Source organism: Paralichthys olivaceus, chromosome 24, assembly GCF_024713975.1.
Source record: "Paralichthys olivaceus isolate ysfri-2021 chromosome 24, ASM2471397v2, whole genome shotgun sequence".
Classification (NCBI taxonomy): Eukaryota; Metazoa; Chordata; class Actinopteri; order Pleuronectiformes; family Paralichthyidae; genus Paralichthys; species Paralichthys olivaceus.
The window spans coordinates 12,384,605-12,409,746 of NC_091116.1; the positions used below are offsets into that span (position 1 = coordinate 12,384,605).

Consider the following 25,142-nt stretch of genomic DNA (forward strand, 5'->3'; position numbering starts at 1 on the left):
GGCGGAGAGGTTCAGCTGTAGGACAAGATGTGGATGTGCTTGTTTCTGGAGCTCAAATCTCAGCCACACTCACATTTCCCTGCAGTGTTTCTCCTGTAGCCTGCAGGCTGAAGTTGTGGCGCTTACTTGAAAATAACACTTTGTGGAAAGCAGAGGGAGAGTCACCCATGTGGGGCAGAGAAGTGGCGGTGCTGCATTAGTCATGCAGTAAAAAGGAGCAGGGGTGTGTGGAGGAAGAGGAGCAGACCTCTTGAGATGAGTAAGCACAGCTCTACACTCAATTTACTGCTTGATTTATGAGTTCATTTCCTGCTCCAAGTTCTCAGCGGGGGTGAGGTGGTATATCTCTCCGACTATAGGTAGCAGTGGCTCCACTCCCCAATCCCCCATGAGACCCACTCGCACCACTCTGGGCCTTCGTGGGACTATAAATAATGGCCGCTGTAACAAGTACACATTGAACACAGAGCGGAGAGGACGCCTAAACATCTTTATTCATGAAGGAGGTTCTTATCTTCCGCTGCAGAGCACCAGAAGGATTCAGACCGACCGCTGAGCATATGCTGAAATGATGTGTACAGTTACATTGACTGTATTCCTGCTCTCTGATAAGCGTCTTGACATGTTCAGAAGAATCGAATGATAGAGAGGGGGAAACGAGACATTAAATAAGTTTCTGTCTGTGTGATGCAATTTATCACTTCAAATGTACGGAGGAACTTTAGCTCTCAAAGCAATTTAAAGGAGTTTGCTAGAGTGAATTACATCACAGAAGCTTTCGTCAAAGTGCATGGGTTGATTAAAAACACTGAAACTATGTTTTTTTTTTCAACATCTGCAGAATTAGCTGTTCGGTTGAGTATTTTGTCCTCTGTTTCTGCCGTCATTGAGACGCAATGAATCGTGGGATATGTTGGGCCGGGAAGGATGCACCTCATGGAGCCTCCAAGGTGGAAGGCCGCATTTGGAGGAGCCTTCGAATTGGATGAGTCATTTTAGGTAGCCTAGGTCTCATCACACTGATATTGGTCCAAGTGCTCGTTTTAATTAGTTATTCGATGAGATGAGACGTCACGATTGACAGCTGAGACCGACTCACCGTTGGTTGAGCACATGCAGCGTAGTCATTTTAGGGCGTGCTTGCAGTCGTGGGTGCATGGCGGTGCCAGCCTGCTCAAGCTTATGGCTGAAATCCAGACTATTGGAAGTGTCAGCTCAGCAAGAGCGAGCAACTGGAAGCCAAACAGCAATCTCTCCTGCAGCTGCCCACTGGTTTTCATCTCAGACACTTTGTTGTCTATTTTCAACGAGGCTGCCGCAGGGGTCTCAAGTGGTGAATCAGCCTTGTGGGAAGGAGAGATGAAAGAGTGCAGCACTGGGGAGGGGAGAAGGAGAGAAGCATCCCACCGTTTCCTTTCATTGTCCCGTATGAATGTTGCACAGGTCAGAAGATGTACCAGCACTGAAGAATTATATATAGAGACAAATGATGAGGTCTGCACTGATCTGTTTCTTATCCTCCCACTGGGCGAGGACGCCTGGGCTCTAGAGGGCAAATTAGCCACAGCAGCAGCGGTGGATCTTTGGGAGAGAACACAGGTAATGGATGTATAAAATATAGAGGGAGAGTAATGTATGATGAATGTGCTCGTGGGTATAAAACTAAACTCAGACTTTATCGTAAGACAGAATAAACTCCTACTTGTGTCTGCATCATTACTAAACTGCACATTCCCTCTCTCCGATCATCCGTTATTTTCAGAAACAGTGTAAAAATGAAACTGCAACTTCAAGAGGTAAGAAAACCTTCCAACATCGCTATTAAATAAAGAACAGCTCTTATAATCTTTTTTTTTTTTTTATCTCTTAAGCTTGAAAATTGTTTTAAACTTTTGTCTCTGTGTTGTGTTTTCTGTCCCTTCACAGCAGCTTGAATCTAACTCTGTGTGAATCATGACTAGTCCAGCTCCTAAATGTAGTTAGAGGCAGGAGTCTTTGCCATATTAGAGACTAAATGTTACGTCTGACAGTTTGAACGGATGAGGACGAGAGCAGGAAAGAGGAGAGCAGATAATGGTCGCTCTCTTTGAGCTGCAACATGTCCGTAGTGATGGGCTGCACGTTTTGACCCGGAGCAAGAAGCGTCTCCTCATGTTCACACAGCCTGAGACAGACCGAGAGACACACAGACAGACATGTGGGGAGGTTGGCGTAGGTAGGAGGCTGTGTGTGTGTGTGTGTGTGTGTGTCCTCATCCTCAGTGGTGGAACCTAAGTACATTAACTGACTGAGGTACTTGAATCGATGTACTGCAGTGAGGTGTGCCAGGTTCAGTACTGTTGTGTGGTACATGCCAGATCACTGAGACTCAGTGGAACAGAGACATGAGCAAAGTCAGCAGCTGCTCCTGTGCTTTTCAAAAACATTATTTCTGCAACGACAAACACTACATTTAATGAATCTATTGTACACTAAATAAAACAATAGGCCATGAGAATGAATACATATTTATGCAAGTGGCAGTTTCAGTATTTAGCAGAGAAGTGGGAAGCAGCTCAGATGCCTGAGATGTGACTGCATGATATTGATAGCAGAGGGTGCCACTGTACCAAAACAGACAGGACTTGTGGGTGGGTCTCCTGCAGGTGTAGAAAACATGTGTGGCACATATGTAATGCTTTTTCATTTTGGAAGGTTTAAATCATCCGTGTGTCAAAGCCTTTGTTAAACCATAGCATAAAAATATATATGTCTGTGCAGCGTCCTTGAGCAGGAACAGCTGGTAGAGTCGTGTATTGTGTTACTTTTCAACCCTTCAACACAGTCAGGACACTTTGATTTAACTTACAAAACAAATTCTTTACACAATACTCTCAAGTTATTTGCCATGGAGTATTTCAATGAGCACATCTGTTTACCAATGCACCTAAAAACATGAAATATCATAGTGTAGTTTAAATACTGTATTAAAAACTCTCTGGCTAGTACTCTCTGCAGGCACAGACACATCTTTACTCGTCTGTGGAAACACAGCACATACTTGAATTGGTGCAAAGTCTGATGAGTGACGGCTGGGATTACTTCATGTTGCTAGGTTACTGTGGTCTGTCGTGCAAGTGCATACTATATATTTATCCACACAGATAGACAACACCTTTTTTTTTTTTTTTTCTTTAAATGTCCATATTCTCATTATTTTACTCAGGCCAACATTCCTGCATGCTCTGTCTGAAACGCTCCATTTTAGCTTTTGGCCCAACACCCAATAAATTCCCACAAATCTTTCAGGAGGCGAGCATGTTGCATGTTACAGAAAAAAAGGCGTTAGGAAGTTAGCAGAACCTTTACATGCAGAAACAGGAAAAACCAAAAAGCATCATAAGGGCACTGATGACGTCATCTGATAGCATGTCCTTAAAGTTTCCATGTATTTGAATATGTATGTCTCTTGGTGTTTAGACAGGCTGTGATTGTGTTGAGCTGTCGTTACTGTAGCGACGATGATTAAGCCAAATTATCTCACAACAGCGTGCGAGGCCAAGTTACACAGGAATCAACTCGTTCCTTCGAATGATCCAGCGCAGTAGAGGCTGGTTTGGTTTTCACGAAGACAAGTTTGACGTTATGACGCGAGACTCGCTCTGCAGTTGAATCCACAAAAATAACTTTTTGGGGAAATATTACAGAAACAAATGCTCCACCTGTGGAAGTGTCTATGTCAGTTTTTGCGAAGTCCTCCTTCATCATACTTGGGACGGTCGTGATGTTTGCATTCACGCATGCAGCCTCTCGGGAGAATGTCCAGAGGTTCTCTGGAGTTCAAGTCTGTTTGCTTCCATGGAAAGTGTAATGGTGACACATGGTGTAGATGACCGCTCCACCGTAGATCAGGTGTTGTTAAGTTCTCTCTGCTGCTAAAGAACATGCATTATCTTGTAAACACAGTGGTTAAGCCAAATGTCATAGGACAGATACCTGGAGGGGTTTAGGGAATATCAAAGAGTTAAGTGTCAGTTTCTGCAACGTCATAAAAGAGAAAGACTCGTGTTTGGTTTTCCTCTTCTCTTCATGCCACTTTCGACAGGGAAAGTATTTGCTCATAAAAATTCAAATGCATAACATCACAAAAATAACCTTATTGCTTCTTATTGATGGTCGTTATTGGCGTGCGCACCTTCTCAGAGCGCCACAGTGCTTGTTTGTGTCGGGTTGTTTATTCCTGCATACTCACTGATCGAATATCAAAGACTCACTGGGCAGTTTGGACGCACTGTGGGGTCTGCTTTGTTAACTCCCACTTTAAATGCAGCATGGCAAACATGCAGGCTCATTATTTCAGAATTCCTGATGTGAAATAAATCAGGAGAGTTAGATAAAAATGTTATGTGGCTTTCCATTTATATAAAGGATATGATATTGACATTCAGTGCTTTGCTGTGTCCTGGTTTCCTAACATGTGTTCACCAAAGCAAGTGTCTCAGCTACGAGAGGACAAATGTCAGGTCAGGCACTGACAGCGTTCACCGTCGTCACACTGCAGACCAGATCAGAACAGACACAAGGGTTAGATAAATATTTCCCATTGTCCTCGCTTCGCGTAATCAACACGCCACATGAAGGAGAGGCAGCTGAACCGGGTCTAAGCTGGTCCATCTTTCAGTGGGAGCATTCTTGAGTGACAGCTCACCTGCCCTCACGCAGAAGGCACTAAAAACACACATTGTCATCCCTGTTGCAGAGTTATGTGATTCCAGCTCCAGGTTTTATGGTTGCAGACGATCTCGTGGGAGTTTAGGACTCCTCCGATTCAGGGCTACAGGAATGATAATGATAAGAACAAGGAGTTATGGGGCTTTTCTCTGGTGCTCAAAAAGGACACGCACCAGGTTCCAATAAAAACTGGACTGATTCAGAAGAAACGCACAGTTACAACCTGTTACATCCGCCTTTGAAGAAAAGAGACTTCACCTTGTGTTAATGTACAGAATCTGACTTCAGGTCAACAGGGTATAAAAGAAATGCATTCTGGGCAAATGCCTGATGTGTGAGCAACATGAATGGATGAACAAAATGTAAGAATTCTATTCAAATGTCCGTATTTGGCTCTAAATGCTCAGTGGCACTATACCTTTAACACCAACGTGCTTCTCTGTTGCATCTGTAATGTTTATAATAAATCACTGAACAAATAAATGACTGCTCCGGTTGTTTTCACAGGTGAATCATGGAATGCAGCTCTTACAAGGTGTGTTGCCTCAAGGTAAGAAGTCTCCAATCCAAAGTTTTCCATCTGTCATTCTGAGGGCAAAGTGATGGACCCACAGAGATGCTTCATCCCCCTCTTGTCTGGACTCCAGTGTCATGGCTTCCTTTAGCTCAGTGTCGCCCACAACTATATTTGCCTTGGTCCAAAAGGAAAAGTTAAAGCTCGGCCTACACACGCAGAACAACACGAGGAAGGAACGGGCTCTGTTCACTTCCTTAATCTCTTGAAATCCTTGCAGGTGCTATTTGAGAACACGCTGAGTGCATCGCAGATGTGTGAACACATCTTGTTTAATAATAGATACTTGCACAGAAACTTAAAATGATCATTTGTGAATCCAGGCGCAGTCGCTGGGAGTCTCTCAGTTTCCACCCTGTGCACGTCTGTGTCTGGTTATACCTGAGCCCATCAGTGAAACCAGGTTTTAACATATTGGTCTCTGGACGTGATAGTTGTGGATTTTGTCAGCCTCATGGTGGTGTGCCTGGTTGCTGATCACGTGGAAACTGTTGGATCTGTTTTATCTGTTTCCAGATTAAATGAAAAGCACAGTTGAGATAGATTTTATTACCTCCTCTCTATGCGGAGGAATGCTTTCATTGCCATTTGTCTGGCTGTTAGCAGGATCATGCAAAAACTACTATACCGATTTTCTTCAAACTTGGTGGAAGGGTGGAGAGTAGGCCAAGGAAGAACCCATTCACTTTTTTACTTTCTTTAATATCCCGAGAGGCGTTTGACTTGGCGGAGGGATGCGCTCTCTTCCAGTTTTTTTATTTTTGACCGTGCCACCTGCATTTAGCCTGGAGCTGTAGTTCATTAACCACGTCTCGACTCCACCTCCGAGTTTAATCTGGATATCAATAGAAGTAATTATTTAAATGTCATTACCTCTGCCTGGGTGGGTTATGATTCTGCTACTGAACAGATTTTCTTGAAATCTGGTGGAAGGACATCGGCCATGAAGAACCTTCGAAGCTCATTTGCAGCAGGATTTTTTTTAATCACTCTGAATAATTCAGAGATCTTCAAGATAAAGAGCTAATATCTATGAACACGTGAAATTTGATGGGGATCTGGATAATGATCTGTATGAATCTGATCTCAATACAAACTGTAAATATGCAATATGGTGATAAAGTGGTGAGTGATATTATTCAACCGGTTTTAAACAGAAAGACCAACAAAGTAAAATAGTCTCTGTGTGTGTGTGTGTGTGTGTTGGGGGCTCTGTCTTGTCATGGGATTTCTCCAACACTCTGCCCCAAAATGGGAGTGATCTTTAAAAAGGGCTGGCCCTCATTTTATTTAGTGCAAGTGCAGAATGGCTCCACTTTGAGTCTTATGAGAACCAGGATACAGAGCAAACTTTTGACTGCACACTGCTGCTGCTCCCTCTGCTGAGCCTCCTCACCTGACCTGAGACTCTTGATGACTTTGACGCTCGGCACATGGAAGCAAACTATCTTTGAATGAAGAACCTCACCTGCCTATTTGCACTTTCTGTCTGAATTTCTTTTCGCAGCCAGGAGAGCTGTACAGAGCCGATCACGTTGGAGACCTAAGTCAGCAACATTGTGAGTTATGCATGCCTGACTCTCTAATACGCATGCTTGTTAAAGCTTGTTCTCTGAGTGTGTGCAGGTTTTGCAGAGGGTAATAAAATGTGAGGGCATGTCTGGGTTTTCTTTGTTTTTTAAATCCATCTCTGTATTTTCTTTATGTCTTAGGGGAATGATGGTCCCCTCACTGCTCTGGCTCCTGATGCTGTGGGGACTTCAGGGTCTTTGGGCTCAGGACTATGACGAGGACTATGAAGAAGAGGTGGTGACCACCAGGAAAAAGACCAAACTATATCCATCCAATTCCATACCACAAAAACCCAAATGTAAGTCTGACATACTCTGAAATTCTCTCTTTTTACCACGTACGGTTCTGCAGAACCTTAAAGTCGAGGCTCCATTTGTTCCATTCCTGTAAAAAAGGTGCTGCCACAAGTGAAGAAATAGAACATGATACTCAACAAGGACATTCTGAAAGATGCACTAGGACTGATCACATCTTTCAGGCTTCTCAGAACCATTCATCTCCTGTGTGACTACTCAGCGCTCTGCTACCCAAATGTTACACTCGCTCAGAATCCTGTTTCCCCAGGCACATTCTCCCTGTGACATATTTCCGTGAAGATTAATGTGATTTATCCTCAGCCTATATTAGATCTGCAACCTCCTTCCATTGCTGAAGGTTGGTGCAGCAAGTTCAGTTACTTTTATTCCCACTTCAAAATGATATGTCACATTCATGAAAGCCTAAGTGGTCAGTAAATCACCTTAAGCTCCTCTGGCTCTGCAGATGAAATTTCCTCCTGACTTGTAAAATATGTTTGGCTATGAAGATAGTTGGGTCTTTGTGTTTCGCTGGAAATGACAGCAATGGTTTCCTCTTATATCAGTTTAGCACAGAACACCGTGTGCAGTTATCATAAGTTTCTTAGAATGTGTGGATTCAAACTGCTGCTCTAACTCTTGGCCAGAAAGCAAACTATTTATAATTCTCATAATGGGAAACTATTGTTGTGATATCACAAATGTGCAACTTCTCTTTTCTCTCAAGCGCTCATTGACGAGGGCTGCGGTTTGGAGTTAGCCTTCCTGATTGACAGCTCAGAGAGCGCGAAGGACAACCATGCCCAGGAGAAGCTCTTCGCCTCAGACGTGATGGACCGCCTGCAGGGCCTCCGGCTGCAGACCGGCCGCAGTCTCACCTCCCGTGCGGCGCTCCTTCAGTACAGCAGCCATGTTATCATAGAACAGACCTTTAAACAGTGGAGAGGAATCGACGACTTCAAGGCCCGAATCGCTCCAATCGTGTACATCGGTCATGGCACCTACACGACCTACGCTATCACCAACCTCACTCGCATCTACCTGGAGGAGTCGGACGTCAGCAGCATCAAGGTGGCCATTCTGCTCTTCGACGGCATCTCGCACCCCAGGAATCCAGACATATTTTCAGCTGTGGCTGACGCCAAGAACCAGGGCGTGCGTTTCTTCACCATAGGCATCACACCCGAAGCCAATGAGCCAACCAACATGGCTCAGCTGCGGCTAGTTGCTAGCTCCCCCGCCTCCCGCTACCTTCACAACCTGCAGGACAGAGGCATCGTGGAAAAAGTCATTCAGGAGATCGTGAGTAAAAACACTCTTTGGTGTCAAATTGCCTGCACAAGTAGAGGTAGTGACGGTTCTAGATTGGACGCCCCAAACATTTTGGTTTCAGTGGAGGAACCTGAGGTCAACCCCCCCCCTCCATTTACTCTCTCAACCATATTATCCCTTTAACAGAAATTCTATCTTTAAGTGGGATTAGTCTCTTAATTATTAAAGGAACTTTCATTCATTAACGAATGAGCTCAGCTCAGAAAAGCATTGTGACAGAGATTTTCTCATTAAACCAAATACTTGCAGGATTGTGTAAAGAACTTAAATTCAGTGCTAATGCGTTCACATTAAACGTAGATGACAGATCTGACAGGGATAAATATACATGTTTTGGTGAACATCACATGTTCAGACCTGCCCACTGTCTAATACTAATCATTTTCCAGCTTTAATGTTTCTCATGTACATTTCTTGGCACTTCACACCCAGTGGAATTCCATGTATGTTTGATAATTGCTCATGACTGGAGGATAGAAATTTATGACAGGAAGCTTCCAAACAGTTATTATGCAGACAGAAATCTGTCTATCACATGAATAAAATGGTAGTTTCTTTGACCTCTCCATGTAACCCACTGTGGCACCGTGGCCCACTGCATCCCCACTCCTGCCACGGGGTTAGTTATGCTCTCCCCACCCAAATCATTCTTCAGCCACACACAGAGAGTTATCTTGATTTGTTCCTCTGCACTCGAGTGATTGGAGTCACTGGTAATGTATCCCCCAAAGAAACAAGATCGAACATGTGCTGCACACGCAACCAGGCTTTTGGCTGTAACATGTGCTTTGAATTTTAAAGTCTTGTGTGTGAAATTGGGCGCAGTAAGTACAAGAACCCAGGGAGAACATGCACGCACGCTACATTGTTTGAGCAGCTCCTCAAACGCCACTTGGAAATCAGGCTTGCTGTTGACACAGGTGGTACACGCCAACATGATAAGGGACAACTTACGAGAAAACAATCCCTGGAGCAGACAGGCTGCACGGTGCCGGCATGCAGACCCCCAGCAGCAGCAGCAGCAGCTCCACTCAGACGTTCATCATTCCTTTGTGCAGGCAGCATCTGTATGTCATAAGCATGAGTCTCAGTTCCTGAGAAGAGGAAGCTGTCTTTTATCTCTGGTCGTAGCCCTCCATTGTATTTCTCCATCCTCCAGGAATGGACAGACTGTCTGTTGTCTTCAAACACCCCCTCCCCACATTTCATCCCCTGGATGCGTCGGCTATTTTACTGATCAATGCATGTGGTTTGTGTTTAGTCTCAGAGGAATATGGAACATTCCCCATTGTGTAAAGAATGTGGTCAGCTTTGAAGAGGGAAGCAGCCACCGGGGTGAAAACCAGGGCTCTGGCGGGATCTGTCTGTTACAAGAGTTAGTGCGAGTCCACTCGCAAGAGGCCTTTTGAATAATGTAGCGTCGCAGTGAACGCCATGTTTAGTGGGTGTGCACAATTCACAATCGTGTTCCTTTCGCATCACAATAAAAGATGGGCTCACGTTGTGTTTCTGTTAGCTGGTGGGGTTTGAGTTAACATCAACAATATGGAGTTCATCTGATAACAGCTTGACGTTGTGTTGTGTCTCTTGCTCTACAGACGGCGCTGGCAGATGAAGGGGTAAGTCTCATGACTGCTGTCTCATATCTGGATTTGTGTCCCTGTGAGGCCTGTCTGACTCTCACCTGTGTTTGAAGTGTCCCCTGGCCCAGAGCAAGTGTGCGTGCGACAAGGGAGAGAGGGGTCCCAGCGGCCCTCCTGTAAGTATTACCCAGAATTCATATGTTCACTCGTAATCAGGACACAGATAAGGTTGGGTTTAGTCACTCTGCCTGTGTGCCCAGATCATTGTCCATTTTGAAATAAAAATGACTGTACGAGTAAAAATAACTCAAATTCAGAAAAATGACTTGAATGTTTAATATTTTTCAAAGCCACTTTGCTGCAGCAGTGAACGTAAAGCTGAGGCCAGACATTCCTCGAAGCGTTTACTGGGAGCAGGCCTAAACACATAGTGAATTTACATGGGGAATCAGCAGAATCATGTCAGGAACAAACCACTCGGGATTGTGCGAGGACACATGCAGAATCAGATGTTACATGCATGACTTTCTTCGCCTGCCAATGCCTTGTCGTGACTGAGAAGGTCGACCACAATTAGACGTAGCGGTTTCGCTTTGATGTATCTTCACTGGATGAGAAGCGAGTAATTACCCCCTTGAACCTAATGCTCTGAACAAAAGCTGTTTCACATCAGGGGCAGCGGTGACGGAAGCAGAGGATGCAGACAGACATGCAGAGAGGGGCTTACTTGAAAGAGGAGAACATTCACAGTCCACGACACACATGCATGAAAACAGAGAAGAGCCAGACAGTTGCTCGGGCTCCCAGACTCAGTGGCCTTTGTCCATCAGGATGCATGGAGAACAAGAAGAGCTCTTTCATTGCTGAACACGAAGCTGCCGAGCTCACTGAAACTGAAAAGAGTAGTTTGACATTTTGGGACATGTTCACTGTCCTCACTGCGAGTGCATTAAATCACACCGTGCAGGTTAAAACCAGGCTGTGATAAAACGTCCAAAGAAATTTCGATTGAAAGACATTCTGAATCCGCTGCTGCTCCGATTTGCCCCCTCCACTGTCTTCGTCTCCATGGCAACAGCTAATGTTCAATTCCTCACCACGTGGAGTCAAAGTCTGAAACTGCGGAGGCTTATTGGACTGAGGTTGTATTCTGAGGTTCATATTATAAAGGTATTCTACGTGAGCTGTTTGAGCAAATACCCAACTAAAATGCAAAAGGTACGAGTGCACCAAAACACCAGTCGGATGCGCAGCTGTTTTCTCATGTTTCCTAAATTAAATCATTTTCTTCACAGGGCAAGAAGGGCCGTCCTGGAGAGGACGGAAGTCCTGGTTTCAAAGGAGCGAAGGTGATGCCTGCTCATTAACCACCAGTTATTGTTCAATCAAACTGCATAATTCAGAGCTGATGCCTGTTAAATATATTGCTGATATCTTTCCTGGTAAAAGTAGAATCCTTGTTTTTCTTAGGGGGAGAGTGGTCTCAGTGGACTTCCAGGTCGTGAAGGAAGTGAGGTGAGATGAAGTTCTTAAATCAAGTTGTTGATAAGTCGTCAAACGCAGGATAATTTCAGTACAAATTAAAAAATCATCTTCCGCTCAAGTCGTTGCTGTAAATAGAGACAGGTCTCTTGTGGTCTGATGTTTTGGTTGCTGCTCGTCTCCTCCTGACTTAACAAGACTGTTCTGTACACACAGGGGAAACCAGGATACAAAGGAGAGCAGGTATCGTATGGATTCTACTTTAGATTCTCTCAATGTCTGCTGATGGTTTGTCAAAGTATAGAGTTCCCACGCTGAAGCTGTGAGAGAAAATGAAGAATTATCATGTTTTCCAGATGCTCGGGTAGAGATAATACACACAATCATCACAGCAGTGTGTACATCTGTGTTTAATGTCTACAAGTGTCTCTATCTTCTAAGGAATTTAAGCCACAAGATTTTAATTACAAGGATCCTATATTATTATAAGTCTTAATACTCATTACTCCAAGATAACCAGTTGGAAATTGCACTCTGGCATGAACTGGTCATTAGAAAAACAATGTGCTGATAAGTATGAAACTGTATTTATGAAACTGTGTTTGTTCTCTTACAGGGGGAAAGAGGGGAGTGTGGGACGCCTGGGATTAAAGGAGACAGAGTATGTTACCCTTTAACCCGAGTTAGACTCACACTGTTTTATGTTGACTTGAGTTTGGCTCATGTCCCATCCGTCCTTATATTCAGTCTATGGAGGTGATAACATTTATTTATGAAGTGAAATATTGTTTTATGATTAAAACTGACTAAAGTTTATCCTCCATACCATTTCAATCTATATTTTTATCGATCACATTATAAGTGAACCCACCAAACAGAAACCACTTAAAGATGAAAGTATTGCTCATGATCATCATGGATGAGGAATTTAATTTCTCCTCTTTTCCAGGGTCCTGAAGGAAATGTTGGCCCGAGAGGAAATCGTGGTGTCCAGGTGAAATCTACTTTCTATTTATCATCAATTCCAGTTGACTGACACTTGACACCTGCACAAGATTTCCATTCTAACTCGTATACGCAGTTCACAGTGAGATTCAGATTCTGAAATTCTCAGTAATCTTTTTTAAACAATGGCTGAGTGAGTCATTCATTTTCACAGCTGTAGAAGCAGCAGGCACAAGCAGATTTTCACAGATGTTTTTCCCGTCAAGTGTCAATAATACATCTGTTCCGCTGCAGCACGCAAAGAAATGTTTAACACTTATTTACAATTCAGGGTTTGCCTGGTCCACATGGTGATATCGGACCTGAAGGTGCAATGGGTAAAAAAGTAAGTATTCCTCTGTTTGATGCTTCTGAAATCTGTGTTGAATATGTATGAGGTGTGTACAATAGATAGTGAGTCAGAGTTTCCTATCTGACTGGTTCTCCTGTCCAAGTGCATTGATTAAAGGTGACCTGCAATCTCAAAACCAGATGCATATCTGCAGGATGTCTCGTTGGATGCAACTCTTTTCCAGTCTGGGTTGAATTAAGTTTCTTTTATAGCTGTATGAAAAAATGTAACCTCAAAGATAATGAATAACCCTGGAACCTGAGAGGTGACGGGGTTAAACATGTGGTTAAAAACGACATGTGACAGAATGTGTGTTCTCTCCGTTCTCACAATCACATTACTCACGAAGTTGACATTTAAAACGAGTTCAGATTAAGTCGATCTCTCACATAGATAATATCACAAATGTTAAGTAGCCCTACACACTAATTGCTTGACCATATGTGTGAATACTTGTGAGTTATGATCCATCCCCAGTAAAACATTTTGAAACCTTTCTGAAGTACCTCATCTGTTATTACCTTGTCAGCCTATTTGTCTGGCCCTATTTTTTAGCCCCTCTCCCTTCTTATAGCTGCCAATTCCGCCATGAGCGCACACTCCCCACCAAGTGTTCCCTCCTTAATTATTTTGGAAGAATGTTCATGTTGATTGTCTGGCTGTCATCCTATATCACTTGAACAGCAGACTAATGTCTGGCTTTAAACATTGTCCCAACCTGCCTGAAAGGGCAAGGGAAGGAAAAAAAAACGTGTCGGTATGCACCTACTAACAATTCCACGCCCTCTCTGCGTGTCTTAAAGTGCCCTACTGCTGCACACCGTGGCTGTGATTTACAGCTTCCCTGGAAATAATTGCATTTTTTCACAATAAAGCCTTGAAGGAATGAAGGGACCCTGTATTACATTTCGAACCACCTTTAAAAATAGCTGAAAATTAGAGGAAGGAAAAGTAGTTTGTGTAAGTGTGAAGAGGAAGAGAGAACCAGGGCAGCTCTGCTGTTCCGTCCATATGAAAATGAAGCTAGAGTGTGTGTGTGTGTACTTGCCCACGTCTGTCCCTGCCTGTCTTTTTATAGGGGGAAAGGGGACTTTCTGGGCCACCTGGAATCCAAGGGGAAACTGGGATCGGCCTCCCGGGACCCAAGGTGAACTCTGCCACCCTTCTGTGCTGGAAAATCAAGTCATGATCGCATAATAATCCACCTCACCCACGTTTGTGCACCCCTCTCATTCTCTCGCTACTCCGCAGGGTGATGTTGGTTTCCAGGGGCAACCGGGGCTCCCCGGCCCTCCAGGTCTTGGCGAGTCTGGACCTCCGGTGAGTACGATGCCAGCTGTGAGACTGAGGGTAAAGCTGCATGTGTTGTTGCACTGCACTGGGTGAAATATAAACATGTGTGATAGTGCGAACCAACCAAACAACTTACCAGTCGAAAAAGGTTGTATTTTTCTTTGTCCTCCATCATTCAGACATTTCTCTTTTGTTTTAAATCAGGGGCCTCAGGGGCAACAGGGAGTCCAAGGTGAGAGAGGGCCACTGGGAGAAGGTCTGCCTGGACCAAAGGTGAGTTAGTGTTCATGTATTTTATGCCTCATGCTCATGCACTAAAACCTTTGAGTCCTCTTGACCCCATCTTCATGCATTCATTTCACTTCACCCACCAACCCACTGACCTGCACGAAGCCCTCATCTGGGCTCCAGATTTCAAGGTCGTCATGAAAGGAAATTGACAACGTGTACGGTTACAACGGCTGACAACACTGAGGTTTCATAAATTCACATACGTCAGTGCAGCATGGCTCCGATTACCTCATGGAGTGACCCGGTCCATTGATCGTCCCCAGTAGAGGACATGAGAACACACCAGGGCTGAGTAGATATGGCAATAAGACAGGAAAAGAGCCAGGACACCTCGAGACATGACAGAGGGAGTGACTCAGAAAGAGATGAAAGAATTTGTTTGAGTTTGTTTCCTGCGTCTGTGTCTTCTCAGGATGTACACACACACACACACACACACATATGTACAGACACTATCACACAGGTGCACATGGGCAGAGGTTCCAGAGTAAAGGCTGAGGTGCAGGTTCCATTCTGCAATTACCCAAATGTTTGAGACAGACATTAGGAAACGATCTTTCCCCATCAAAGTGTCACGTCTTGTTTTCTTAAGGAGGTTCTGAAACGGACCATCAAGTAAAACCTTCATGTGGGACATCAAACAGTTACATCAATTAATAATATGTGAAAAATCAATAACTTTCTTCTCACAGAGCGAAGACAGATGACTGTGTAGGTTTATCAGCATCATCTGTAAAACAGAACAAACCCTTTTGTTGTCTGATAAATGCAGACGGTAAAACTAAGTGTGATTAAGTCGGTGGAATTCCTTTAGGTCACGACGAACCCAATCACTCGCTGGCTTTCTTACAGTATCAACAGATAGGCCTTACATCAGAGGGCGCAGTAACTTTAATTCAGGTCCAATTCTTATTCTTTCCACTCGCTCCAGGCCTTCATCCAATTTATCATCTCCACTTTCCTCGCGGGGATGGTAACAGCTAGTTTTCACCCTTGAACAGGCGGAGGTGCATCCACCCCTCCCCCTTGTAAAGATTGGCCTCGGGGGTGCTTGTTTTTTCCCTCAGCACGAAATTTGACCGCAGATGGCGTTCTAGCTCCAAAGCAGCGTTCCTCGCATGACGTGTGCCGACAAGCTCCGGATTCACAGGAGCTCATCAGCAGTATTATGCTTTTTCCACATCATTAGCACCTTGGTTTGTGTGTCAAAGTCAGGGAGCAAGAGTTGGGACAATAAATCTATAGTTTTAAAAGCTAAGACACACACTCCTGTGTCTGACACTTTATTTCTGTCATCCTTGTGTGACCTCAGGAGACATTGGATTGTCTCTGCAGTCAGTCAGACACTTTTTTATTGTACCTACTGTCAACTGATCTAATTCCTCACTGAATTGACACCCTAGTTCCCCTGCAGACACTTGAAGACATATGCAGTGTGATACTTTGCTTGGAATTATATTTGAATAAATATTCTTTCTGTTATGATTTCATGAATTAGTCAGTAAACCACAGAGAAGGCTCGACCACTTGTTCTCCCTCTGTGCAGAAGCTATCATGCAGATATTATCGTGCCTCAGGCTTCTGGCCCAGTTACACACACTGAGTACGTAGCAACCACACACCGAGAGTGAGACCAAGTTAAAACCACACACTGTAAACAACGAAGACGGCTCATTCAAAAGTGAAGCCAAAACATCTCTATTGACATCTACTAATGCTAATGATTGTTTCTCTGATGATGCTGTGACTGTGATGGTGTAACTTTTCTGTGTCTCCACAGGGAGAGCGAGGCTTGGAGGGGCCACGAGGGCCCAGAGGACAGCCGGGCGCTGGAATTAAAGGCGACAAGGTAGAACAGAGTGGCTGTAAATAAGACGCCTCGCTGAAAAGGCCTTCACACTAGCATGAGGACAAAGAGTGTTGTTGTGAAGAAGGCCAAGTGTTGGCAGAATCACCAACTAACACTTTCAGATTCAAGGTCAGAGCTTGGAGGGTGAAGGAGGAACGAGGCTTCTTGGTTTAATCTGGGAGTCTGCAGCCGTATTCTCTCTACCTCTCAGGCTGTGTTTGACTGGGAGACTTTAAAATGAGATTAGATTCATCTAATGTCACCGGAAGATGACGTTAACATTGAGAAGTGAATGAATCCGGCTCCCAGAAAAAATCCGGCTCTGTGAAAATACTTGCCGAGCGTTGTGATGACAGTTTTATCGCAGCTGCGAGTGGAAGTTCATCGAGATAATTGCAACGTGTTCTGTGGGGGGGGTTTAACATGCATTTACAATGTCGCTGCAGCATGTGACCGATGCAAGTATTGTAACATGCAAATTGAGTTATGTGTATATAAAGATTTTACTGCGTGAAAGTACTCATGCAGTGCAATAAACAGTACATATTCATTACTGAGCCATAAGGAGACACAGGATGTTGGCAAAGGAAACAGGTGCTTTCCACATGCAGTAAATCATTGGAATGTGAGTACGATTCTCTGTCAAGCTCTCAACATTGACAGTTATCATTATCTATTCTTATATCTATAGGGGGATTTTGGACCTCCAGGTCTTCCTGGACCCCTCGGACTCCCAGGCGTGGGCATACAGGGTGAGAAGGCAAGTACTTTACTCATACAGTGACTCCAGCTGTGGATTCAACTGCAATGAAACTATACTTTATCTCGTTACTAAGTTCCTTCAACGTATTGGACATTTCACTTCACCGCAGCTTGTATGAAGCAGAATACTTACTTTTCGTGTGGATTCTTTTCCATAGATGCTTTTGTCTTTTATTAGAAATATTATTTTATTCATCACTTCATCTGTTGGTCCTTCCAGGGTGTAGAAGGACCAAGGGGGCCACTAGGAAGCAGAGGCCCACCAGGAGAGGGCTTGCCTGGACCCAAGGTGTGTACATACATAAAATACTGTTTCAGGGGCTCCAGAAAATTGCCCCCACTCCCCTGAGCCCAGTGTTTAATATATAATCTTTTTTTGTTTCACACAGGGAGACCAAGGGTTGCCGGGTGAAGTTGGCGCTCCAGGGGATAGAGGGGCTGGAGACCCTGGAGCTAAGGTACGTCAAAGCACTGTGCTAAATTTCACATCAACAACAACCGTCTATACTTTCTTCAGACCTAAAAATGTCGACGTATCCACAAATGTGTCCTCAGGGTGAGCCAGGATCAACAGGAACGTCGGGTCTGCCCGGGTTGCCAGGAGAGGACGGGGCTCCTGGACAGAAAGTAGTTTGGACATTGTCTCCTCCAATATTAAGCCTGTAATAATGATCTAAAGTCAATTCATTGAATGCATACGTGTGTTTTTGTCATCAGGGGGAACCAGGATCTTCAGGTCTCAGGGGCCTAGAGGGGGCACCTGGAATTGGCACTCAGGGGGAAAAGGTACAGAATAAACAAGGGGCATTCCCTGCACACTGTTTTGCCCGTGTTGCAGGTAACCTCTATGTATGATAAGTTCTGCGAACGGATCACTAATTGCATTCCAAACGTTTATCTTTTAAGGGTGACCAAGGCCAAAGAGGAATAAGAGGTTTGACCGGTCCGCCTGGCATCGCTGGACCCTCCGGACCAAAGGTGAGATGCCACTGAGACCCTGTTTTGAGGCTGTTGGAATATAAATGGCAAGAGAGCCGTTAATGATAATAACACATTGTTCTTCATCAGGGAGAAGCAGGAGCACAAGGCAGGGGAGGTCCTCCTGGTCCACAGGGGCGTTTCGTTGTTGGACCCAAGGTAACTACGACTTTAGAAAACTGTTGGAGCCTGTTACACTAACTGCACCTTTCATTTCATATCTCTGAGAGTTGGCATGTTCATACACTATTGTTTCTTGAGTTCATGTGGAACCATTGTATCTCATGGCTTTAGCAAAACTCTTCATCCATATGTGTCCCACGTGTTCTAGGGTGATCTTGGCCCCGGTGGTCCTCCTGGTCCGATTGGGGAAACTGGCTATGGACTTCCTGGTCCAAAGGTGAAGCTCAGTATAAACAACAATGATTACACACACTTGAAGTTTTCATTTTCAACGAACAAGTACAAGCGTGTTGTCATAGCTGAACAGCCTGTGTTTGGAAAATCTATTATCCAATGAAATGTAATGAGAGGCAGCACATGTGCAGTTTTCACCCTTGGGTTAATTTCCCAGCAAGAACAGAGACGATGACAAAAAGGGTCGTAAACGCAAAGCTACATCCTGTTTTTCTATTTTTCAATAATTATAGTGAGGCACAGCAAAAAAACAGCAAATGTACTTTCACAATTACTTTGTTTCCTTCGCATGAATAAATGATTCACTTCACCGTGTCTGTGTGCTGCAGGGTGACCGTGGAGATTCAGGCCCACCAGGTCCGTTTGGTCCCAAAGGAGACGGCTACCCCGGCCCCACAGTGAGGAACCCGTTCAGTCACTGCCTGTCCACTCCTAAAACTCTACCGTAGACTGTTATATTAAGATGGACGACATGCCCGCCCCCCCCCCAGAAGTGAAGCCAAAAACCTCGTCTGCAATATCGTGTTAGAAGATCAGACATGGACCAAACTAAAGTCAAAATACACTTTGCATTCATTATTTTAGGAAGTTCTTATCACGCTGATGTATGATCCAGTGTTAGTCTGGTTTTAAACAGTTATTTGCTATAAAAGGATATTTTGGCTTCATTTCTGGATGTAGTTGTAGGATAAATGCTGATGTGCTTTTTTCGCATTAGGTGAAAAGATCAGAACTGTGAGCTGTGTGTTCTAACTTCATGTCCTGTGTTGTTTAGGGCCCTCCTGGTCTGCCTGGACTTACAGGAGAGCCCGGCCAAGAAGGAGTCGGCGTCCCGGGTCCAAAGGTGACGACTTGGTTCTCTGATATCCAGAACAATGTTTGACGTGTTGGGGGCAGAAAGTGATGCTCTTCATTTTCATTGTGTTTCACGTGAGGCCAATATTAGAAGTGTAATTTCAATGTGTTCAAACTGAAACCTGGGCCAAACCAAATGTCAGGTACTGTAAGATCAATTAGAAAGCTACGATGAAAGGTTTGGTCATTTGTTAGAGGAAAGTAATTAAAGGCAACAAGATTTATCTGAGTTAATTTGTCTGATGGATTGTGCTGCGTGTAAGTCGTTATATATCTTCTGTGTTTTTTCCTCTTTGCAGGGGGATATTGGTTTCCGGGGGTTGCCTGGTTTACCAGGACCTCCGGGCGAAGGGCTCCAAGGACCTCTGGTACTTGATACAGATTTTTCTTCTGTCTAAAATTATTTCAGCTTCGACTTTTCATTAAAATTTTTAACTCATAAAAAACTGTTTTTCTACAAACACAAAGTCGATATTCACAGGAAGCTTCGGTCATTGAACCTGACACACGAGCAGATGGTCGTGATTGAGTCATATTCTCTGCAGAATTGTGTTTTAGCAGCAGTCGGAGCTCCGGAGTGAAAAACGTTTCTTCATCCGGTGTTTGAACATGCCCACCACAGGAGCCGTGTATTCAAAGGCTGCCACTTCATTTGCTCCGGGTATTTATCACGATTTTCCCTGCAGCTCTCTGACACATCGGAGCAGAGTGAGAATCTCCACGGACATATGTGTCTGATGGGAAGCACTTGGCCTAACGGGTCTAAATGAGGCGACTCTCAGCCCCCATATGTCCTCAGATATCACATCCACATTCCCCGCAGGCTTCAGACCAACGTCTCTGCAGGACTGAGCCCTGTCACAGCCGTGCAGCAGCAGGCAGGATTTAATTGACAACTCGACTAATGACGTAAAATGAGGCAAAGCGAAAAAAAGCTGAAAAAATGGCGGTGTCAGAAATGACTCAGTATAATAAACGAGGGGTAATCATCACCTCAGATTTGATATTTTCTAGAAAAGGCTTTTCAAAGTGTTTTACATTTATTTTACATCGTCACCTGACCCCAGAGTTGAAAACCAAACCAAAGGTTTATTTATTCATGTTCACACTGCAGGGTCACTTTTATTCTCTTTCGTTTTTCTTTTCAAATCTTATTCATGTCACTGTTTGTGGTTCTACACAACTGAACTTGTGTTTCCTTACAGGGTAACCCCGGGCGACCTGGTCCATCGGGGCCAATGGGGCCCCAAGGACAAGGAGTTCAAGGGCCAAAGGTTTGTTTATTATAATATGATAATCTCAGTAGTTTAAACAGAAGTGAGCTGTGTTAGCATTCTACCTGTGGCTCTGATGTTTCTGCCACTGATATTGTTGAACTGTGTTGGATTCAGGGTGAACAGGGGTCCCAGGGTGTGACAGGGCCAAGGGGGCTATCTGGAGAGGGCTTTCCTGGAGCTAAAGTGAGTTTAGACCTTTGACTGTGGGGCTGAGTGAACGTATTCGGCTCTGATCACTGACTTGTTGCCACGCAGGGTGACCGCGGCTCCGCCGGGGAGAGAGGGTTGAAGGGAATCAGAGGTGACATGGGAGATCCTGGAACCCCGGGACAACCAGTGAGTGATGTGATTTGTCCGTTGACTGTGAGCTGATGTGTGAGCAGCAAACACATGTCAAAGAATTCTGCTCTAACCCTCGTTATCACTCGTTTTAGCAAATATATGTCCGTTAATTTGACAAACGTTGCAAGAATGCTCTCGTTTCTTTTTGAAATGTCTGTATCTTAGGGCCGAGTTGGTATCAAAGGGGAAGCTGGACTCACTGTGAGTCTTCTCATATGTTCATGCACTTTTTTCGTTCTCATCCTCTCATGTTTATTCATGTGCTCATAGCATGTTGGTGTGTTCATTTCAGAGAGAGGACATCATTCGAATGATCAAAGAGATCTGTGGTGAGCGAACTCTGCAGTATTTATCTCCAGCACTGAGCCACTGTCTCGTGTTATCTGTAGATCGTCAGATCAGATTCCGCAGACTGAACCTCGTCAAAGTGACATTTCAGTCATGAGCTCATTTTGTGATTCCAGGATGTGGGATCAAGTGTAAGGAGAGGCCCATGGAGCTGGTGTTCGTCATTGACAGCTCAGAGAGCGTGGGCCCTGAGAACTTTGAGATCATCAAGGACTTTGTGAACGCGCTAGTCGACCGGGTCACGGTGGGTCGCAACGCCACCAGGATCGGCCTGGTGCTGTACAGCCTGGAGGTGAAGCTGGTGTTCAACTTGGCTCGCTACGTCACCAAACAGGACATCAAGCAGGCCATCAGAAACATCCCGTACATGGGAGAAGGCACAAACACAGGCACGGCCATTCGTAAAGCCACACAGGAAGCCTTCTACAGTTCTCGTGTGGGAGTCAGCAAGGTGGCCATTGTGATTACTGACGGCCAGACGGACAAACGGGAGCCGGTGAAGCTGGACATCGCCGTACGAGAGGCACACGCCGCCAATATTGAGATGTTTGCACTGGGGATAGTGAACACCACAGACCCAACACAGGCGGAGTTCCTCAGAGAGCTGAACCTGATCGCTTCTGACCCAGACGACGAGCACATGTTCCTCATCGATGACTTCAACACTCTGCCAGGTGAGACTTGCGGTTGATGTTTACACGTCAGGAGGAAATGTGTCACAGATATGCGATATCGTGTTGACGTTACAGTCGAGATGGTTTCTGCAGCCACTGAACTGAGACGCAGCTCATGTGTTTTTAGATCGAGGGACAGTCGGATCACAGGGAGAACTCCCTCAGACAGAGTTTCTAGACTTTGTATTTTTAATTCAGGTCTTCATGATACACCCCTCGTTCAAATGAATGTGCGAATTCAGAATAAAAAGTCACAGCCCGACTAAACATCAGTCACCACAGTAATCCTGCAATCTGCCTCTGGCCTCTCTCTCTGTGTCTGTCGGTCTCAGCTCTGGAATCCAAGCTGGTCAGCCAGTTCTGCGAGGACGAGAACGGAGCCCTGATATACAACAGAATAACCAACGGCTATGGAACCAACGGCCACAGGAATGGCATTAATGGGAAGTTCGCCACCGGTGGCTATGGATACCGTCCTGCGACCGAGCAGGGAGCAGCGAGCGACCGGCACAGCGGCACCAGCACCCACACCCTCGGAGGCCAAGGGGAGAGCGCACGGCACGGCAGTAAAGGATCCAGCACAGCTCATGTACGAAAGATAAGAATGAACCTTTATTTAATATTATATCTGTTAAAAGTGTTTTACAGTGTTGTCTGGTTTCAGGGTGGAGGAGGAGGAGGAGGGCAGCATGTCCACACTGAAACAACAAACAGGGGAACGGAGCGCGGGGACACATTTAACCGGGAAATAGATCTCGAACCCGTCCATTCTTCCAGAGGGGAGTCCACCAGGAGGCGAGGATCATCTTCATCTTCATCATCCTCGTCTTCTACAAATGTAACCACGTCATCCTCAGGTGTATCTGTGCAGCACGTTCCTGCCACAAGGCCGGCTCTCCCCAAAGGTACATGAGCTCTGTCACACTTCTACACTTGAATATTCAACCCCGTTTTCTTTTTTTCTTTTTTGACAGCCAGCACATGCACAGACATGAAACACACGAATCCATTCCTGAAACCGAGCAGTCACCCACAACAGACAGTTTCAACACTCGAGAGAAACAATCAATTAAAGAAAATGACAAAGTGAAGCCGTTGCCAAATGATGCAGGCAAACAAAACCACTCAAACCTCGATGATTTAATTAAATACAAAAATACAGTAAAAGTATTTGTTTCATTACTGCACCTGCGCTGAGGTCAGGACATTTTTCTTCCAGCCGCTCGTTAAAATGTCTCGTTCATTGTCCTTCTCCTTGTTGTGAACCTGACCTGGACAATCTCCTGATGCGTTCTTGTCCGGACAAGTTCATGTCTGAGGTCATAGCATCTGATGTTTAACTCAAACCGCCGCAGACCAATTATTATGTGACGCAGTAATAATTAGAGATGGAAGAAATTGGCGTGACCCAGCCAGAGTCTGGTCCGGCTGAATCTTCTTAGTTCTTAGTGACGCTGCAACACAATCCTTGAAGCACGATCCGTCCATGATTAGTCAAAATCTGAACAAGCTAAAGTTAACGTCCCGTGCGTTGGGATGAACACCTCCGTGAATGGAGTGTGAATGTTCTGCCTCCAGGTTTGTGATGAGTGCCTCGTGATTGACAGCCTCTGTAATGAGGTCATGTAGGTGAGAAGCAGGGAGGCCAATTATTTTTGATGCCGTGTGGATGATTTCATAGAATTGGCTCCTTCCTGAGAGCGCTGTCAGGAAACAGGTGTTGCCTCAAAAGAGAACAACTCAGCAGCGGGACTCTTTGGAAGTCTTTTCATTTGTTTCCCCATCGTTCTCCTGCAGAGACCGTTCCCTTAGACCCTCGCTGCGGCTTGGTTCTGGACCAGGGCACATGTCGGGATTATAACATTCGCTGGTACTACGACAAGCAAGCCAACGCCTGCGCCCAGTTCTGGTACGGAGGCTGCAACGGCAACAAGAACCGCTTCGACACGGAGGAGGAGTGCAAGAGGACGTGCGTGATCGCCAGATCCACCGGTACGCTCTCATGATTCATCCCCCGCCATATTTTCATTTATGTCATTCACACCTACCTTGTCAGCCAGCAGACCTGACACCATCCCTCCATTTCTTCCTCTTCTTGTCAGTTTTAGAGTTGTTTCTTGTTTTTGTGTTTTCCAGGAGGCTGAGAGGAAGCGGCTGCCCTTCATCTGCTGTAGATACCTCACAGAGGAGCAGCTAAAACCAGCCTTGCTCGCTGGGTTATGTAAAGTTTTTGCATCACTGACGTTCCATAACACCACTACATCATAGTTCTTGTCGTATCCTCCTGCAGTTCAGACGAAGCGACCCTACGTCTGACAGATACCTCCATTGTGTTCTCTTTTTTAATATTAGCAAATACTGCAGCAGAAACTCCACCACTCTTTTCTCAGGAATACAGAGGATCAGTGTGTTTCCAGGGATCACACGCAGCCTGTGATTACACACAGAGCATCGCATCCATCAATCAACAAACTGTAGCCACTCATTTCTTCACTCGTCACTCTACGATCTGTCGGTGCTCAAGCACGAATCACTAGAACCAATAAGACACGGCTGAGATTGAGCCTCTCATCACGTAATAAAATAAAATATACTTTGTTTTTATCGAACATTACGGACACTGTTACGTCTTTGAGATCATTTTGTGCATTTGAATGTTTCATGTTTACACTGTTTCACTTGTTTCCTTCTCTACATGTCTACACACACGTACACACACACACACACACACACACACACACACACACACTGCCCTCTACTGGCCAACACATCCTGTGTACTGAACCAATCTGTACTGGATCAATTCTAATTGTGTTTTTTTACATGGTCAATAGTTGATGTCAAACATTTGTAATAAATGGGATCCAAACTAATATTTGATTATTATATTATGTATTATTATAATGCATACACTTTATGCATTATATTCATATTAAGGGACTGTATGAACATTTTAGGGGGCGGAAGGTCAGAAAATATTGTAGTTTTAATTTTGGGGCCATGGACACACAATAAATGTATTTGTATAGCCCATATTAAAAAATCCCAATTTGTCTCATAGATCTTAACAAGGTGCGACGTCCTCTGTTCTTAATAATAATAATAATAATAATATTCCACTATTAACAGGGACAAAACGTAGAAACCTCAGAAAGCCACATGTGAGGGATC

General features: G+C 44.7%; 1 protein-coding gene across 2 annotated transcripts; it reads left to right on the forward strand.

The window, feature by feature from the left end:
- The first annotated feature begins 1,762 nt into the window (after positions 1-1,762).
- LOC109641766 (collagen alpha-1(XXVIII) chain-like) lies at positions 1,763-24,844 on the forward strand. Of its 2 annotated transcripts, none has more exons than XM_020106322.2 (38): positions 1,763-1,796; positions 5,218-5,260; positions 6,792-6,843; positions 6,997-7,154; positions 7,880-8,454; positions 10,083-10,103; positions 10,181-10,243; positions 11,363-11,416; positions 11,538-11,582; positions 11,766-11,792; positions 12,166-12,210; positions 12,499-12,543; positions 12,826-12,879; positions 13,964-14,032; positions 14,137-14,205; positions 14,383-14,451; positions 16,250-16,318; positions 17,010-17,078; positions 17,301-17,369; positions 17,470-17,538; positions 17,636-17,707; positions 17,798-17,866; positions 17,987-18,058; positions 18,149-18,217; positions 18,390-18,458; positions 18,805-18,873; positions 19,251-19,319; positions 19,630-19,698; positions 20,536-20,604; positions 20,722-20,790; positions 20,863-20,943; positions 21,115-21,150; positions 21,242-21,278; positions 21,414-21,971; positions 22,304-22,560; positions 22,636-22,876; positions 23,769-23,963; positions 24,108-24,844. In XM_020106322.2, exons 1-38 carry the CDS (start codon positions 1,776-1,778, stop codon positions 24,113-24,115), a joined length of 3,795 nt encoding a protein of 1,264 aa, XP_019961881.2. In that variant the 5' UTR covers positions 1,763-1,775; the 3' UTR covers positions 24,116-24,844. The 2 variants fall into 2 exon arrangements, with proteins under 2 accessions (XP_019961881.2, XP_069376947.1); XM_069520846.1 differs by having other exon boundaries at positions 5,218-5,245.
- The last annotated feature ends 298 nt before the right edge of the window (positions 24,845-25,142 follow it).